Source organism: Dipodomys ordii, unplaced genomic scaffold, assembly GCF_000151885.1.
Source record: "Dipodomys ordii isolate 6190 unplaced genomic scaffold, Dord_2.0 Scaffold22, whole genome shotgun sequence".
Taxonomy (NCBI): domain Eukaryota; kingdom Metazoa; phylum Chordata; class Mammalia; order Rodentia; family Heteromyidae; genus Dipodomys; species Dipodomys ordii.
The window spans coordinates 14199206-14219794 of NW_012267238.1; the positions used below are offsets into that span (position 1 = coordinate 14199206).

The 20589-nt window shown below is 37.8% G+C and overlaps 1 protein-coding gene across 1 annotated transcript in view; it reads right to left on the reverse strand.

Annotated features, from left to right (window-relative positions):
• Positions 1–3974: 3974 nt before the first annotated feature.
• Positions 3975–20589, reverse strand: part of Picalm (phosphatidylinositol binding clathrin assembly protein) — a 100486-nt gene continuing 83871 nt past the window's right edge. The window contains exons 20-21 of the mRNA XM_013013979.1: positions 19467–19571; positions 3975–5454 (exon numbers count right to left, since the gene is read on the reverse strand). Of these exons, the coding sequence (XP_012869433.1) occupies positions 5440–5454; positions 19467–19571 (120 nt within the window). The 3' untranslated portion in view covers positions 3975–5439. The remainder of the gene's footprint in view (positions 5455–19466; positions 19572–20589) is intronic.

Here is a 20589-nt window from a genome sequence, read left to right on the forward strand (position 1 = left end):
CTCAGCTCATTATGTGGTCATCCAACCCTCTCAAAAAAAAAAAAAAAAAAGCAAAGGCTAGGGTGTGGCTCAAGTGGCAGAGCTCTTGATTCCCTGGCATGTGAGGCCCTGAGTTCAATTTGGGGAGGGGCCCAATACTACTCCCCCACTGAAGGCTTGAACTAAATTCAAAAGTATCTCTGGGTTTTTAAAAACTACTGTCTTAAACGTGTCGGCCTGGTAGGCGCTTTTTTTTTTTTTTTTTGGTCTGGTTGTGGGGCCTGAACTCTGGGCCTGGGTGCTGTCCCTCAGCTCTTCAGCTCAAGGCGAGCGATCTACTTACTGCTTGAGCCACAGTGCTACTCTGATTGGTTAGCTTAAGCACCAAAGTACAGTTCGCAAGTTTGCTCAGAGGCTGGGAATGTAGGGGATGTAGTAGCCTTGCCTAGCATGTACAAAACCTGGGTCCCATTCCCAGCACCAAAAAACCCAAGTTGGAAAAAAACAAAAACAAAACAAAAAACACCGAAGTTGTCTTAGGACCAGGGGCTCAGGTGGCACAGGGCATATGAAATCTAGGATTCTGTACTCTGCTGTAGAAGCCAACTGATATATGTGCCAAGAGAAGGGGGTTCCAAAGAACTTTGAAAAGATTCTTGGTACTAACAGTAAACCCTTAAATGTGCCTTCTAGCAGGCCTTTCTCAATCCTATTATGTAATCCTCTGAAGAAATGTCTACCACTCTCCCCACTTTAGATAAACAGGCTGAAGGAAATCTAGACACTTTCCCAATACCGTCCAGCTAGTCAGTGGAGCCAGGATTTGAACACAGGTTGTGAATCACTCTTCTATATCCCTCTTAAATGCAATGATGTCCTGAAGCTTTCTTGTGCATCAGGCTGTTTGTTTCCATTTATTAAATCTTTCTAACATTCCTATGTGGTAGGCTTCTCATGTCCTCTTTATAGTTGGAAGAAAAGTCCATGATGCTTTACATTCTGTACTGTCATAAAGCAGTTGCTTCTGTCTGTGTGATATCCTGTCAACTGTCCCCTCTGTATTCCAGGCTCTCCATTTGCCTTTCTTCAATCTCTTCCAGCTCTAACCACTTAAGTATTTCCTTGTCTCACTGACACAGACTATCTGATCCACTTCTATCTCTAACCAGTACTTCCCACACAAGGGACATTCTTAAACCTGACTATTGTCAATGTTCATCCAAAAAGAACTTTCCTTTCTCTCCCATCAACCTTAGATAAAAATAGAATTTGGTACATTTCTGTGTACCAACTTTCACATACACCCACGAAAGCACTCGTGGTATTCTGTATACCAGTATGCTATAGGATGGTTATGAGTTAGACCATCCGTTAAGTCCCAAAGTTCAACAAGTAAGACCACATATGATAGTGCACACTTGTGTTTGTTGTCACACCTGTAATCTCAGCTACTTTAGAGACAGTGTGGAAAGATTGTGGTCTGAGGACAGCATACCTAACAGTGGAACAGTCTCAGCTACTTTAGAGACAGTGTGGAAAGATTGTGGTCTGAGGACAGCATACCTAACAGTGGAACAGTCTCAAAAAATAAAAATAAAAAACCCCCACTCAGTCAGTTGTTAAAGGTCAACAACATAATCTAAGGCTGTTTTCTCAACCATAAAAAAAATGCATTAGCAACGTGTCTTTTGCTTTATGAAAAGGTTGGAGTGGAAATAAGAACAGACTGGCAACTCCTGAAAACATTAACATAGGGATTCAGAAATTACTTCAGCCAGGCACTGGTGGCTCACACCTGTAATCCTAGCTACTCAGATCTACGGATTGCTGTTCAAAGCCAGCCCTGAGAGGAAAGATGGTAAAACTCTTACCTCCAATAAACTACTCAAAAATGCCAGAAGTGGTGTGGTGCTGTCACTCAAGTGGTAGAGAGTTAGCCTTGAGCAAAAAAAGCTCAGGGACAGCACCCAGGCCCAAAGTTCAAGCTCCAGGACCAACAAAAGTTAAGATTATGTTTGCATAGTTTATTAAATGAAGAGTATGTATAAGGTGTTAGGAATGGAACACAGGACTTTAGGCACTACTGAACTACAATGCTCAGCCTGCTACTCTTTGGAAATGCTACCCTAACACGTATTTTAACACCTGTAAATTAGGCTTACTGTTCTATAATGTTCCTGATTTAGGTCTGTTACAAGTTTTAATTCACTGTGTTTTTCTGATAAGACAAAGGACTCTCTCTCATTCTTTAATTTCTTTTTTTGACACATTTGCAATGTAAATCTTGCCCACAATGGATTTTAAGTTCAGTAGTTGTGCTACAAGATTAGTTCCTGATGACAACTGACAGAAAAACCAAACAATTCTGGGGAGGCAGGTCACACCTGGAATTCTAACAGGAGATTGAGATCTGATGATCAAGGATGGAAGCCAGCCTAGCAAGAAAAGCCTGTGACATTTTATCTCCAATAAACTACAAAAAAAAAAAAAAAAAAAAGCCAGGCTGTGGCTTGTAGAAGATGCAAGAAGATGAGCAAAGGCAACTCAGGTCCCCAGTTCAAGCTCCAATTACCCTCCTCCCCACTCCCCACCCGATACAGCTGTCCTAATCAGACCAGACTCCTAGTTCCTGATGCTGTTGCTCTTCAGTAAGTCCTTAAATGGGAATGAAGAGCTGTTCAGTTTCTATTTTACTAAGATGAAGATCAGAGATGAGGTTTCATTTTGTGCCATCTAAGACAGACACACCTGTAAGACAGACACTAAGCTAGCAGTGCCAGTGTGGTATGCTTGATGCTTCCAGTAGTGTTCTTGAAAGGCTAAGGAGATCAATCTCCTGAACAGCTTTGAGTCCAGATGAATGTTGAGTAGGAGGAGAAGACTTACACCTGGATCCTTCCTTGCCTGTACCTTCCTTTGAGAGCGTAATTCAAGGCCTACACATCAGCTCAGGACAACCACTAAGAGCCCCAGGCTAAAAGGGAGGGAGGCAGGAAAAGTGCCAGACAGGGAAAGGATCGACATGTCCAGTGTTAATTTGACAAGTTAATCTCAATCATTTCAAAATTAACATTAAAAAATTAGCTTCTGGGGGTAGGAGGTATGGCTCAGGTGGTAAAGCACCAGCCAATGAGTAAAAGAATCAGATACAGAGGTCCAGGTCCCAATCTGAGCTAGGAGTGTACCTCAGTCGTAAAAAACGTATCATAATGTATTTTTATCATGCCTAATGCCCTAGGTTTGATCCCCTATACCAACCAAAATTTTAAACGCCAGAGAACAATGGCACCTCACTCTCCCACCTGGCTTGTTTGGGCAGGATCCTTTTCCGATTTCTATCTGTAAAGTAGAATGTAGGTAATTCCTACCCAATAGAGTCCAAAAGATGCTTGAATAATAAAGGGCAAGCACTTCAGAGGCATACCATACCAAAAGAAGTAAAAAGCAAATCACAAAAACACTGGAAGACACAAATCAAAATTTACATTAAAGAAGCTAACTTATAAAAAGTACAACGTTCCAATTTATATGAAAATGTTTTAATGGTACTGAAACTTAAATCAGAAAAATTATTTTTAATAAAAAGTAAAAAAGACAGAGCAGTAAAATGAAACAAAGCACAGTGGCTAATAGTTATTCAGACATTTATCAATGCCAAACTTCAAATTTCTTTATCACATACTCCAAATTCTACTGATTATTCAACATGCAATATGGTACACAGATTTCTTTTTGTGGCTGCTGTTTGTTTTAGGACAGGATCTCTCATGTACCCAGACTAGCCTGCAACTCACACTCTTACTGCCTCCCAAGTGGAAATACCATATGTACCAGAAAGCCTTACACTTACCTTTATGAAGGCATCTGACCAGAAAGCCAAAAAATAAATAAATAAAAAAGAAGAAAAAAAAAAGGACAATTATGTAGCTCACTTCGTCAGTAAGCGTCTAGAAAGTAACAAAACTCGCAAAGATAAAGCTTTTTGGAAATTTAAATAAAGCAAATTTTACATTTTATTAAATCAGCAAATATAATCACCTGGGTATAATTTTATTAGAAAAAATGATTAAAAAAGAAAAAGAAAAAACAAAATGCACCTCAGACTAGAATACCATAACAAAAGTTTTGTGGAAGCTGCATTTTATTTGAAAATCCACCCATTTTGCTAACATACATTTTAATATTGTAAACAAAAATATAATCTGCAGAGACAATGCAACAAGTATGCTTAAACTCATGTACAGAATTGCTTTCCTACAATGAACTGTCCTCCTTAAGGCCCCTCTCAACCCAAACGTATGATGTATTTACACAAAGCACCGATCAACAGTGCAGTTTAATTCTTCAATAACTAAACTCTTGGCTAGACATTAACTTTAAAGATACTATTTCCCCTTATTTAAAAGGTACATGATCATAACATGGCACAAGCCAAATAAAAAGTTCAAGAATTTTGTTTCCCTCCCCTCCCCAATAACATCTCCTAGAGTTTTACTGAAAAGAAGGAAAGTCTTGAAGTGAAAGCAATTCCTCACATTCATTTTGGAAAGGCCCTAATGTCAAATGGAAAATAATGACATGCCAAGCACAAAGCAGTAAAGATCCTTCCCAATGCACTAATGCTGAATTTTATATGTAGTGCTTTTCCTAGTCAGTGAACTGTTCCCTTGCAAAATCCCAGGCACAGAATTGACTATAAGGATTAATGCATTTATAATGCTTCCCTAAATCCCATAGAGACTGAGAATTCTTAGGATATCCAGATCTATGGATTTGCCTTAAAATATTTAGTGCTCTGTATGTCAGCTAAAAAGCATTCTGAATCAGATTCATTCTTGTGGATAAAAATCAAACATACTGTGTACATCCATACTCATTTTCATAAGGAGGTTTGATACAATATTAATGTTACGTAAAACTGATAATCATAAATAAATACAAATACTTAAGGAATGTCTACTGCAAACTGAATATAAAATTTTTAAAGGAAATGTTAATTTCAGTTATGGTTTCGGTGTCTGTGAGGACTTGAGAAAACAAAGATAATGCATAATTAAGAATTATGATTTTGATCCCCCAGCAAGTCCTGTTAAATACAGTAAAGGACACAGCTCTTCTCTCCAGGCAGCATTTCCAAATACAAATTTCACACTTTCCAAATAAGGGCTTTTCTTGGTAGGTTACTGGTTATGGGTATTAATAGGAGTTGAAAGAACTGAAAGGTTAGTCACCAAAAAGACAGATCTTAGTCTTAAATCATGGCAATTCTTGGCTTTATAAATTGTATTGATAACTTTCTCCTATAAACTAGTCCCAATTTCCTTCATGGGCCTTCACTGGGTACTGTAGCATTCTAATGGAAGAAGAATTTAAGAGACAGCAGTTTAAATTTTGCTGGAAGTAAGGATTCGCCACTTGAGCACTTGTCTTTTTGGAATAACTCCATTCTCTTCCATCTAGTTACATAAATTGTATCTGGAAAAAAAAAAGTATGTGTTTAATTAATTCACGGTACTGTAGGATGTGTTCTCACAAATAAAAATGCCTTGCAGCCATATAACTGGATCGGAAGTATGTGCAACATGCTTATCACAAACCCTGATTACAAGTCAGTCAGTATTATCAGCTTCTTACATGCCACAACTCAGTACTGTGAAGCAGTTATAGAAACTTCCTTAAAATGTTTTTATTATTGTCTTTAAGTAGTTGTACGAGGGAGTTGCCACTTAACAAAGTAGTTTATGAACGCAATTCATCTTGCTCAATGTCAGAACTTTCAATACTTTTCTAAGGACTAAAAACCAACCAGCAGCTTAGGGATAAGTGAAGAAAGATTTATTTTTTTCCATGAGAGGTTCCAAACATCTATTCAGAAACAAATATTCCATGTGACATTTCATTTGGAAAAACAAAATGCAAACTATTATTTCCATATGATATAAAATTAGAGATAACAGAAGAGTAATCTTAACATGGACTAATTTCTTTACTAATAAAAATTAAAAATCTGAAAGATCTATGAAGAAAAACTGTACAGTTGGGAGTCACTATATTCTTCACTCATAATTTCTCTTCAAATGCCTATCTAAAGATTAATTACTGAGCCAGATGTGTTAACAAATAAGAAGAGTTGTTGCCCAATAAGAAGAGTACATACTCCCAAAGATCTAGAAGGCAAATGTAAATTGGGAACTAGAGCATCAAGAAGAACAAATTATAGTGACTCTAAGCAAACAAAGGCAGCATGGATCATATGCAGAATCCTTCAAGCCAAAGTCTTAAGTATTCATTTCCCTTAACTAAAAAAAAAAAAAAAAAAACTTTCTTAAAATGTTAACTATTTTAAATGAAAAGAAACACAAAAACATTTCTTTCCCAATCAGGCTCTGATGCAGTGAGTAAAACTGGGGAGCTCTCTACAATTCTTTGAAGAATGACTCAAACAGTTTTCAAGGGTGGTATTTTTTTCATCCACCTGTTGTAAACAGTGGATGCCATGCTTCTTTCTATATGTAAGATGATCCTATAATTTCACACTTCTATTTCTGCCTTACAAAAGTTATTTCTCCCTATGTCCTAGCTTAACCTGTTTTTATTCCTCACCCAAAGAACAAAGGAGGAGAAGTGGAAGGAAACCAGACTCCTTTAAAGAAACAAAGAAGAGTGAATTTTGCTTAATAATGCCCAGTAATTTTAAAGTAAGTATTTAGTCCCCATATTCCCCAACAAGCAGCAATACCTAAAGTGATTTATAAGAAATCCTCCAAAGAAATCTCTGCAAAAGGATCCTTTCCTGAAGCTCTGTGAGGACTGTGACTGGAGGGGCTGGATGCTGCCGACAGCTGGGGGAAAAGAAGACAGAGAGAGGGAAAGAAAAAAAGATCTCAGAATGACAGAACATGAAAGCAGAAAATGTAATGAAAAGAAGAAGTGGTTTTTGTTTTGTCACCTTTAATAAATATAAAGGCAGCCTTTGTAGGAATGAAATTATTAAAACAAATGTGTTATTACATGTCAAGTTTATTCAAAGGCATGTGTTTTTCAGAAAACAAATCTGTGTTTCTGAAACTCAAAAGGAAGTCTTTTATCCAAAAAGGTCGCTATAAGCTGACCCTTGGTTAAGACTTTTGGTATGTCAGATAGAAAAAAGGGGTGGGAGAGAATGCATAATTTTTGAAAAAAAAACTGGTGAAAATGGCTGTGTCCAAGCTATTGGCCAACAATTGTGCAAACTGATCTCAGTTCAGACCCCAAATAATCTAGATGTAATTTTCTTTCCTTCCTGCTTCCTAAGGGCTATCGAGTCCTATCTTTAGTTCCCACACTGTTCATGCAGAGTTGCCTAACTGTCCATGTGGACATGCAGAAGCTGCTGCCTATACTGTAGGAAGAAAAAGAACACAGGGGTCACTTAGTCTAACTATCCACAGAATGCTTTGGGATCTTTGTTCTATTTCCTCTGAATGTATTTGTTTATATTTTACAATCTGTGCCTATAATTTAATTTGAATATAAGATTGGTAAACCACTGAACTCAATAACGTATCATTGAGAGTAGTCTCCCAAGGAAAGAAAATTTCAATGAACCAAGATGTCAGTTTTTATATATATTATTCTATGGCACTAAGCTAACTTATGAACTTTAAAATCTCACAAAAGCTATTTTGCTTGGAACCAACTTTAAATTATTCTCCCTCAGTACAGGATTATAAATCATGCAAGCATGGCCATTATGAGATATGCTGTTTAGGGATGTTCAACCTAAGAGCATACCAAAGTCTGATTAAGTGGAAACAGTTCAATTCATGCTTCCAACATACTATTTTAAGTCCCCTCCCCCCAAAAAAACATCCTCTGCTAATGTAATCTCATTTTTCCTATTATTTTTATTGACTTATTAGATCCATGAGTTTCAGTAAATATTTTATTACTAGTGTAAACAATTAGTCATCCAGGATATTTAACATTAATATAAAAGCTTAGAAATTACCATAAGTCATATTGGTGGTCAAGTATACTGTTTAAGAAATATATGCCCCTCCAAAAAAATATATGCCCAAAGACAATAGGAAGAGACAATGAGAAAGATCATGGAACTACATAGGCAGCTCTAACTGAAAGAACAGGGCAGCACATGTCAGGTCTTTAAACACAATTCATGAAACAGATGAAGGTGCAGCTCCACCAGGAAGATGCTCTACACCCCTGCTCAGCCCAAACATGGGCATGCAGAAGTAGGATGATTTAGATTAATAATTAGTCACCTCACTGGAAAGAATCCAACATTTGCACTTATCTTCACTATTAACTGGGCTTCTCTCGCACACAGCTTTTCTTTTGTACTCAAAGTTAAAACAATAATTTGGATGCTATATAGACTGTATACAAAATGATGAGTTTCTATGAAAGCCCCAAGCTTTCCACAAGGACAGGAGCCTGTCAACCCAATTACTGCCCCCCCCCCAAAGATGCTTATGAAGACAAAGAAAGCACTATTATTTCCCTAAGACATAAGCATGCTGCTACATAATCCAAAAGGCTTATGGTGTTAAAAAGGACCAATTTCCCTTGGGGAAAAAAAAAGTAGTTTAGCTAAAACTTCTACCAGCCTCTTAAACTTGTCACTTCTGTCACATCTATAAATAATTAGCAAAACTAGAATATATTTGATGCCACCAATGAGAAAACTGTGCCTGCAATTAAGTTTCTTATCCTATGGATATGCAGTGCACGCAACCACAGCTCAGGTGGCTGCTACAAAGCTCCCAGGACTGAGCTAACCAGTACTCTTCACCACCTGGTCCTATCTATTCTCGGCACCATTACCAAACATGAATATACACACACTGATGAAAATGCAGCCAGCTGAGAGGAAGGAAGGAAAGATAAGGAAAGGAAAATTTGCTGTCCATGTTACTGTTCAAGGAAAGCAGACAGAGACCTGATGGGATCCTAATGAATGAAGCAGTAGGAATTTTTTGGGGTGGTGGTGAGGGGCCAGTATTGGGCCTTGAACTCAGGGACCTCACACTTTCACTCGGCTTTTTTGCTCAGATCTAGTGCTCTACAACTAGAACTGTATTTCCACTTCCCGGTTTTTGCAAAGTCTTGGGTTTACTTGCTGAGGCTGGCTTGTAACTGATTCTCAGCCTCCAAAGTAACAGGGTTACAAGTGTGAACCACTGATTTCAGCCTGAAAATGTCTCCTGAAATAAGAGTGCCACCCCTCCTTTACTTTTTATTCCATTGAGTAAATTAAAGAACATGGCATAATAGTAGAAAGCAAAGATGTTGGGTGCTGGGGGGTTATGACTGTCATCTTAGCTACTCAGAAGATGAGATCTGCAAGATGCATTCTGAGGCCAGCCAGGACAGAAAAGTTCTCTAAACTCTACTGCCAAAAGAACCAGCAAAAAATTTTGCTCGGCAGAAAGTTTAAGGCCTGAGTTCAAATCCCCATTACAGTCAGAAGAAAATGAAAAGAAAAAAGAGGGAAAGAGAAGGAAGGAAGAAGGGAGGGAGGAAGGGAGGGAAGAAAGGAGAGGAGGGGGAGGGAGGGAGAGAGAAAGTAAGTTTATGAGAAAATAAAGACAAAGGCAATTTTGTTTTTGCAGAGTGTGTGGCGTAATACTAGGGCTTGAACTCAGGGCCTTGCACTTACTATATGCATGCTCTATCATTAGCCCTTTCCAGGATAAATGTTCTAATTTGATTTTGTATTTAAGATTTGTAGCAACACAACTGTGCCATATCTTTACATTTAAATTCTTCAATCACCCAAAAGACCAACTAGCAAATAGCAATGCTATAAATTCACTTCACCATCACTGAAGAAGCGAAGACAGTATCTTGACAGTTTTATGGAATGATAGAACTGAATAGAATCCTGACTCTAGGAGTGACATATAAACATTCTAAACTGTGTTAAATTAAATGTTTCTGGTGATTAAAAAAGCATTGTATAAGAATGACCTCTGAGCTGGGCACCAGTGGCTCATGCCTGTAATCTTAGCTACTCAGGAGACTGAGATCTGAGGATCATGGCTCTAAGTCAGCCCAGGCAGAAAAAGTCCATGAGACTCTTATCTCCAATAAAGTACCCAGAAAACCAGAAGTGAGGCTGTGGCTCAAGTGATAAAACGCTAGCCTTGAGCACAAAGAGGTTCAGGAACTGTACCCAGGCTGAGTTCAAAAGCCTCAGGACCACAAAAACAAAAAGGAAAAAGAAAAAAGGAAGAAAGAAAAGGGGGAAAAAGAAAAGGAGAGGGGTAAGGAAGAATGTCTGATCTCTTATTTCAAATTTTTAAATGTCAATATTAACTATTTTTAAAACTTATGTTTTTTAATATATTTAATGTTACTTACAATGTCTATAACTTTGCCCTTGGCTGTGTCCTTTCCTACTCTGGGCTGTTCTGTTCTTGCAGAACAAACGAACTACAGGAATGCTTAAAACATGTTTTTCAAATGCTGCTATGGAATCAAAGTATCTAGACACACAGTGCTACTTAACAAGAGACCACGGAGATAGCAGATTTCAAGGTTGGTCACAGAAAAAGCAAATTCTTTTGGGGGGGTAATGTTTAGTACAGACAGGTCACCAGAGGTAAGTCTCTTATAAAGAAACATAAATACAGTGTTCCAGTCCACTTGTTTTATATTAAAGATAATGCTACTATTATGCTCACACTCTGTGAGCAGCAAAAGGCAAAAACACATCCTCTTCTAGAAGGTGATTGAGAGTGAGGATGGCCTTGCTGCCTGCTTCATTTCAAATGTGCAGCCTCTAAAACTGATAGCAACTTAACTTCAGCCTGTGATACACTATTACAGCCTTAGGAAACTAGTAGATTCTTATTTATGCCTGCTGACTTGAAGGCTATATATATATTTTTTTCCTCTTTAAAATGTGCTTTCCTATTATTTTAAACTTAGGTAGAATTTGTGGCTATATTTAACCTATAGAAAGAAGTTAAAGTAATATTAGAAAAGTCTTTTCTTTTTAGAGCTGGTCGTCCCCAGGGCTGAATTTAGGGCCTGAGCTTTTTTGCTCAAGGTTAGTCATCTTGAGCAATAGCTCCACTTCTCGTCTTCTGTGATTAATTGGAGATAAAAGTTTCATTTCCTGCCTGGGCTGGCTTTGAATCTAGATCCTCAGATCTCAGCCTTCTGAGTAGCCAGGATTACGGGTGTGAGCCACTGGTGCTTGGCAGAAGTCAATTTCTAAAAGGGATGTTTGTAGTAAACACAGTCAATAATTTGTGTGCTCTTGATATACACTAATCTTCATTATGAAGATTGCATAGAACTTCAATCATCCAAGGTTTTATGGACACTTTCCCATTTTGTTTATTGGGACAGGAAATTAAATTGTTACCTTTCTGGAAGGATTTGAAACACAACCGCTTCCTCTACTTGCTGTCTTAGTTAACAACAGCTGACAGAGGAAGGGATGCCTGACCTTTTTGTCACTGCTGACTCAGGTACACAGTGAGACCCAGAGAGCCAGTTTTTCATCTAGGGCACTAAACCCCAATTGTCAGTGTAAATTTTCTCATGAACACAACACACGACTTGCTGGCAAGGCAAAAAGCGTTCTTTACAAAAATTCAGCTGGACAGATCAGCTGATAGAAGCTGCACTACCAACATCCTCTATTAATACATCCAGTTGTTTTTTTTAAAAAAATCACTAAGCCTTAAAAGTAACAGGCCATTAGTTCTTGCACACAAAAAAGTCATTAAAAAGGCCATTTTTTGGTAAGACTTGAATTATTCCAATATCTAAAGACAACAAGGTCCCTATTTAGAAGAGCAAAAAGCACCCACAACAAGCCAGTGTTTCCTTTCAGACAATTAACTGATGTCAGACTTACTTAAAACTGGCTAGTGCAAACAAATACCAGCAACCACTTTGTATCTTTAGCCATATCATCCGTAAGCAAAACTGTAAGCAGAAAGAATGCACAATACCACAAACTTTTACTATGCTTATTTTAAAATTAAATGATCACACTACAGTTTTCATACAGTTTTTGCTAAAGCAGACAGGAAAGTTAATATGAGTTCTTCATCAATAAAGTAAAAAGAACACGATAAGCATAACAACCTTCCCCACACCCAAAGAGCTTCAAACAATACCTAAAACAGACACAAACATTCACTGAGTTACTTCATATTACAGTTGCTTTCAGAAGAAAACTGAAACTAAGTCAACTGCCTTCACACTTAACCCAATAGCTATATACTGCAAACACGGAGTTCTCAAAGGACATTCCAATTTGTATTAAACATACGTAAAATTTACACATTAGCAGCAGAGCGCCGGTGGCTCACGCCTGTAATCCTAGCTACTCAGGAGGCTGAGATCTGAGGATTGTGATTCAAAGCCAGCCTGGCCAAGAAAGTCCATGAGACTCTTATCTCCAATAAACCACTCAGAAAAATAGAAGTGGCGCTGTGGCTCAAGCACTAGCCTTGAGCTTAAGAGCTGAGTGACAGTGCCCAAGCCCAGAGTTCAAGCCCCATGACTGACACCCCTTCCCTTATTCTTTCTCCCAATTTGTCCCAGCTGTCCCTACCCACAAATTGTAATTTTCAACACAATTTCTACCAATGCTGCATTTGTTCACCCTTTGTCCCACCATTTCTGTGCTTCATTCTTATACTCCCAAAGATAAATAAATGAAAAAGCAAGACAAAAAGAAAAAAAACCTAATTTCCATTTCCTGCAGCTTCTTATGATAAATATTATTTAATTTTTTTGGTTGGTTGAGGGGCTTGAACTCTGGGCCTGAGTGCTGTCCCTCAGCTCTTCAGCTCAAGGTAAACACTCTACCACTTGAGCCACAGCAGCACTTCCAGTTTTCTTGTGGTTAATTGGAAATAAGAGTCTGACAGAGGCTGGGAAGATGCTCAGTGGTAGAGCGCTTGCCTTGCATGCCTGAGGCCCTGGGTTTGATTCCTCAGCACCACATAAGCAGAAAAAGCCGGAAGCGGTGCTGTGGCTCAAGTGGTAGAGCGCTAGCCTTGAGCTGAAGAGCTGAGGGACAGCGCCCAGGCCCAGACTTCAGGCCCCACGACCAGACAAAAAAAAAAGTCTCGCAGATTTTGCTGCCCAGGTTGGCTCTGAATCATGATCCTCAGATCTCAGCCTCCTGAGTAGTTAGGATTACAGGTATGAGCCACCGGTGCCTAGCGATAAATATTATTTTATCTGATCAGAGGCAATGCACCTTTGTGTTCTCTTCTTGGGTATCCTTCCTTTGGTCTCACTGTGTGTGGATACCTAGAGTCCTGTAAAGTTATTATGGCCCGATGTATTTTAGATCTAGTTTCCAAATGAGAAAAAAACATGAGTTTGTCTCTCTGAGCTTGGCTTACCTCACATCTCACTTAACATGATTTGTTCTAAGTCCATCCATTTCTCAGAATAAGCGCTAGCCTTGAGCTGAAGAGCTGAGGGACAGTGCCCAGGCCCAGAGTTCAGGCCCCTAGACTGGACCCCCCCCCCAAGAACAAACAAACAAACAAAACCCCACCACAACCATTTCTCAGAATATAACAATGCTCTTCTAAAGTCTGTGTAAAATTTCCTTGTGTATAGGTGCCACATTTTTTGGGATCCACTCATGCTGTTTCCATAACTTGGTTATTATGAACAGTGCAGGAATGAACATAGATGTGCAAGTATCTTTATGGTATTGTGGCTTGTGATTGTTCTCGGCTGATGCCCAGGTGTGGAATGGCTAGATCATAGGGAAGATCTATGTTTGAGGACCTCTAGATTGCTGTCCTGAATTTTTGTTGGTAGTTTAGTGGGGATAAGAGTCTCAGAGATTTTCAAATCATGATTCTCAGATCTCAGACTCTCGAGTAGCTAGAATTACAGGCGGTGAGCCACCGGTGCCTGGCTAAAGTATCTTTAGAAAAATAGCCAGTGCCAAAACAAAGTTTTTGGGAGTGAAGTAGGAGCACCGGGACTAGGTATGTATTCTAGTAGGAACCAAGAAGAAGATGCTCATTGTGGCAGAAGGAATATGTATTGGGAGGTATTATCTCAAAGCGATAGCATAGCCTACCTGTAGTTAAGCAGTCATGAGGACAAAAAACCCCCCAAAACAACAAAGTCTGAGCTTATAGTCAAATGGGATTAGCTGCTTTTTCACTGTCAAGCACTAATGCAAAACTTAAGAGTAAGTGAAATATAATATAAAACACATTGTTTGGATGTCTTACCTAACAGCCAAATAAGAAAACATTATCTGTAAGAAATAGGATGCTCAAGGGATTAATTTGATTTGATAGTAATCAGAAAAAAGATCTTGAGCTCAGAAGTATACTTGGGATGGTTAATGACTCCCCAAAGAAATATTTAAAAAAACAAGGAAGGCTTTTAGGTAACAGCTGTGGAATGTGATTTAATTAAAAGATTCTGTTATGATTAAAGTTTCACTTTTCATTTAAACTATTTACAACATACAGGAATAAGTCAAAGACCTTTGTATCCTCATTTGAAAAAAAGGAGAACAAAGGAATACAATACAAAGGAATGGCTGAGAACCATTAAACAAGCAAGAGAGAAATCTCACCTATTTCAAAGATGAGTAGTTTCATATTTATATTATCAAATTTATTTATTTATTTATTTTTACTTGTTTATTTTGGTCAGTCATGGGCCTTGAACTCTGAGCCTGGGCCCTATCCTTGAGCTCTTCAGCTCAAGGTGAGTGCTCTACCACTGGAGCCACAGCATTCCAGTTTTCTGGTGGTTTATTGGAGAAGAGTGGCTCATGGACTTTCCTGGCCAGGCTGGCCTTGAACCACAATCATCAGATCTCAGCCTCCTAAGTAGGTCCAACTAATTTGATTTTTTTGGCTTATACTTCAGACCATATTTTAATAATATAAAAAATAATTTTAGGGCTGGGAAGGTGGCTCAGTGGTAGAGTGCTTGCCTTGCATGCATGAGGCCCTGGGTTCGATTCCTCAGCACCACATAAGCAAAAAGAAAAAAGCCAGAAGTGGCACTGTGGCTCAAGTGGTAGAGTGCTAGCCTTGAGCTGAAGAGCTGAGGGACAGCGCCCAGGCCCAGAGTTCAGGCCCCATGACTGGACCCCCCCCCAAAAAAAATCAAATTAGTTTTGAACATTACCATAAACTACCAATGTAATAATCACATGAAATGAGAGACTAAAGAGGCATATGTAGATACATAATAAAAAAGGTTTTATCAAGATTCATTTGATAGGTAATAGCTCCAAACAATTATATGTCAGGCACTATCCTAGGAATAGGAATGGGAAATACTGAGGTAAAAGTGCAGTTTATGGCATACTACCCAGTAAATGGAATCTTGTTAGACTAGGTAGATGAATGGAGAGATGGATGTTAAGTAGTCATTAAGGTCCATATGAAAAATAATAATGAAACTGCAGATTTCATAAGGACTCAAAAGAAAGAGATGACCCAAAAAATGGGATAAATATCCACACTATGAGGGACTAAAGATTTTTTTGGAAAGGACAAGCAGTAACAGAACTCGACACTATATACTTACTGAAAGTTATAAGTGCATGGGAATTAAGTTAAATATTATGTTTACTCATTAGTACTTGTACAAAAAGGGAGTCTTCAAGAAGTAAAGAAAAAGAAAGCCAAAAGGATCCCTTAAATGCTCAAAAATATTTAGATTCATCTGTTTAGACTTTTGAGTATGAAAATAAGATACTAAAGTACTACCTAGTATCACCATAATGGATTACATCAGACAAAAAAACCGGAAAACAATGTAAACTCTAAGCTGGCAAAGGCTATAGAATACAAGAGTAGATGGTTAATAGTAAAGAACAATTAGTGGCACTTTTGAGATTGGACAAATGGAAAACAAATTGGAGAAATAAAGAGTCACATTAAGCTGGGGCTGGGTGAAGTGGCTCATGTCTGAGATTCTAGCTTCTTGAGAGGCTGAGATCAGGAGGATTATGATCCATGATGGTCCAGGGGAAAAAATGGAGACCTTACTTTAAAAATAACAAAAACACAAAGGGTTGGGGGGTATGGTTCAAGGAATACAGTGCCTGCCTAGCAAGCCATGAGGCCCACAGTTCAAAACCCTGATACTACCAGAATAACAGCAACAACAATGTTAATCTGGACATGGTGGTGCAGGCATGTAGTCCCAGCACTTGGGAGGCTGAAGCAGAAGATAGAAAATTCACCATCACCTTAGGATATAAAATGAGAACCTGTCTCAGGGAAAAAGATTCTGACTTTCAAATGACCTAGGAGGAGATAATAGTTTCCTTGAGCAACTTCACAACTGTTCAGTTTTCTCTTTTTTGAGTTCCTGATTTGTTTCCTTCAGGTGATTTTATCAGTCAAGTACTTACTTTTTAACTAGAAATCTATTACCCTAATAATCTCTCACTCACTTCTCTTCTGACATAAAGTAGTTATAAACAAAAAATGCGGCACTTTTTTGGTGTTCAATGAAAAGGTTATGGGGTTTTAGTGTGTAACAAGATATAAAACCTAGGTTAAGAGGAGATAGTAGAGGACTAGAAAATTTTAAAATTTTTACTCTTTCTCCCCCTAATGTATATCCAATGTATATCCAATGTTTTAGCTTGAAAGTATTGTCCAAAATTGCAGAGGGTATTCTTGACAACTACAGTAGCCCAAATGTAAAAATGTGATTTATAATCTAAACAAACAAGAAAATCCAAGGGATTTTTTTGTCAGGGTGAGTAACTGCTGACAGAGAAATTAGGGTTACTTCTGAGGTGGAAGTATGGTAAAAATGAACAGTGGTTCAAGGACACCTGGGGATAAGTTGTATTAGACCACATACAAAACTGAAAACCTTTCCAAAACTGAAAACCTTTCCAAGTCTCTCTCTCCTTCATCAATGAAATATGAGGTCATGAGACAGGGAAATCACCTATCTTAAATATATTATTTTAAGAAGTGGTAAAAGCCACTATCCAAGCTTGATTTACTCTAACATTAGCCCACAAGACAAGATGTGCACTGTGATGTGCACATCAAGGAAAAATTTCAGTAGACTAGGTTCCTAATAAACTTGAGCTACAGCCTTTCAAATACACACACACACACACACACACTCTCTCTCTCTCTCTCTCTCTCTCTCTTAAAATATACTTAGGTTCTTATTACTTAGATCTTTACATGACTAAGAAAACTAAATTACTTATTTTAAATAAATGCTAATATATTTGAGGTTAAAATTATGACCTACAAAGGAAGGAAAAAACCCTTAAGTAATAGTATAACCTAAGGAAATGTATCCATAAAAGGTAAGAAAATGGGGGAGGGGGAGTCTGGGAAGGGATGTGAAGGGTAAACAAAGGAGGAGGATGCAATGCTTGGTAAGAAATGTACGCATTATCCTGCCCATGCAATTGTAACCCCTCTGTACAGTATGTTCACAAATAAAACAAAATTAAATTTAAAAAAAATGTAAAAAAAAGGTAAGAAAATTATTAATATACTTTTTAAAAAGTTATCAAAATCTTGAATGTTTCTTTAAAAAGTTAAGCCAACAGTTAAAACTACCTAGTAAAATACATAATATAGTCATAATACATGTCATAAATGCATAAAATGACTTCTAAAGGTAGTAACTGCATATATCAATTACTCTGGCCCAAAGCTATCTTCACTGTAAAACATTAACTGATTAAGAAATAGGACAGAAAAAAAAATCACCAGAATATGGACAAGGGGGGAGGGCGGGTGGAGGCAGGAATTGGAGATATAGAATGCTTGTTTAGGATACATTAAGCCTAGGTTTAATCCCAGCATTGCAAACCACTCCTCAACCTCCACCCCACAAACAGAAAACAACCCTACAAGAGGTAAAGATATAAATCCATTATAGCCAACAGAATTTTATCAGAACTCTGTATACCACCCACTTCCAGTTAACAGATAATGATTTATCAAATGATTTCAACACTCAAAAAGGTTAAATAGGGGCTGGGAAGCTTGCTCAGTTGGTAGAGTGCTTGCCTTATATGCATGGAACCTTGGGTTCAATTCCTCAGTACCACATAAATAGAAAAAGCTGGAAGTGGTACTATGGCTCAAAGAAGCTCAGAGACAGTGCCTAGTCCCTGAGTTCAAGCCCCAGGACAGACAAAAAAAAAAAGCAGCTAAATATAAAATATCATCTCATACTTCACCACTGTATGAAATACAAAGGAGAATTTCAAAGTGGATCAGTGTTAAGCTAATTTTAGCAACACAAGACGTATGTTTTGGCAAATGTACCAGGTATATTCATTCAAGTCTACTACCAGTATTTATTTTCAAATAAGCGAGAAGTAATATGTCATTCCATTGGAATGGAAATCATTTAAAGAAATGAGAAAGCATGGCCAAGCATTGGTAGCTCACACCTACAAGTCTACTCAGGAGGCTGAGATCTAAGATCAAGTTCAAAGCCAGCCCAGGCAGGAAAGTCAGGAGATTCTTAGCTACAATGAACCAACAAAAAGCTGGAAATGACCTGTGGCTCAAGTGCTAGCGCCTTGAGCACAAAAGCTCAGCAACAGTGACCAGGCCCTGAGTTGAAGCCCCAGGACCCGCATGAAAAAAAACAAACGAATAGAGGACTTAAATATTGCATATGATGAATTATTTCTACTGTTAAACAAACACCATGACCAGAACCACACAACACAGAATAAGCCACCCTTACCAATTCATAAAGGATTTATTCATGTATGCCACCCTCAAAGAAAGTAAATAGCAAGATAATTTTCTTCCCCTCTCAGAATAATAAGTACAATTTTTAGGGGAAAAATGTTCAGATTTCTCTAAAAGGTACCAACAATAATGGGATGAATAATAAAGGCTGAATAGTTAAAAGTAAATTTTCAGAAAGGGGAAGCAGCACAATAAATATTTGAAGAAGAAAGTGTTGCACTAAAAAAATTAATGAACTGCAAGGGATTTCAAAAGTTTCTTCACCCATCTGGGTTTGTTTTTTAATACAATCTTTAGTGCCAAAGGGTTATTTGATAAAAAATAAAAATTTTAAACATTTCGAAGATTGGTCAAAAGCTTTATCTGCCTCTCAAGGGCATCACTATTGAAGCACCAATCACATCAACAGCTAAGAGGTGTATTCTGAGTTATGGGTTTCAAAAGTTCATAATGGACAGAATTCAAAATTCACCAAGAAAAATAAGTCCTACACCTTAGAAAAATGGGCATCTAGATCTACCAACTATAAGTTATAAAAATTTTCATCTTTGGTATTTATAATCTACTTGTCCTTTATATTTAAATAATCAGCATTCTTAAACACTTTTATATGAAAAATATAAAGCAAGTGACATCCATCACAAAGGGTAAAAACACAAATACCTATTTATTTCTTAAGCCACATGACAGGATTTTTAAGTGTTATACAGTTCTTCCCACTCAAGAATATTACAAGGTACATATAGAATATAATACCTGTGCTCCTGATACAGGGCCAAAGGGGTTTGGTGGTCTCATGACAGGCTGGCTGTATATTAAGGTTGGCTGTGTCATTACAGGTACATTTCCCATTTGAGGAGGCTACATAACAGAAGAATATCAAGTTAAGGATTTCCTTATTATTAATAAGTTAACAAGAATGACAATAATAAAAGGTATCACTAATTTTTTGTTTGGGTCTGGTCGTGGGGCCTGAACTCTGGAACTCTGGGCCTGGGCGCTGTCCCTCAGCTCTTCAGCTCAAGGCTAGCGCTCTACCACTTGAGCCACAGCGCCACTTCCAGCTTTTTTTTTTCTTTTTGCTTATGTGGTGCTGAGGAATTGAACCCAGGGCCTCAGGCATGCAAGGCAAGCGTTCAACCACTGAGCCACCTTCCCAGCCCATCACTGATTTTTTGAACTAGAAGGGCAAGTTACTTTGCACATAACTCATTCTAACTATAAATTTTTAGAAAGTATTTTCTGTATGGAAAGTACCATGTTCACTAAAAAAAGGTAGTAAAGAAAGACATGTTTTTCTATTCAATGAAGTAAATGCCTTTGTTCATCAAGCCACAGCTTTATATATTATGAAAGTAATCACCAGGGAAGACAGTTTTTTTTAAATGAAGTTTACTTTCTATAGTTCTCAAATTTTATTTTAGAAAAAAAATCAAGACAGGCTTAACTTACATACAAAAAATTAATTGAACTTGTAAGTAAATGAAAAGCAGAATCTTCACAAGGCTTAGGAGACTAAGGTAGGAAGAATGACAGTTTGATATCAGCCTATGTTATATAGCAGAAACCCACCTCAAGACTCTCCATCACCTTGCTCTTGTTGTTGTTATTTAATAATGCATACACACCACTATCTTATTTTGGTTAAAATGTAATGATTTCCAATCTTCAAATTCAAAAAGTTTTATTTAACCTTCCAAACAGATTACTGCTTACATCCAGAGCTTCATTACAAGTTTATGGCTATCACACTTTTTCAAACATATAAAGGGAGCTAATTTCTTTTTTTTTTATTGTGAAAATACTGTACAGAGGGGTTACAATTACATGGGCAAGATAATGAGTACATTTCTTATCAAGCATTGTAGCCTCCTCCTTT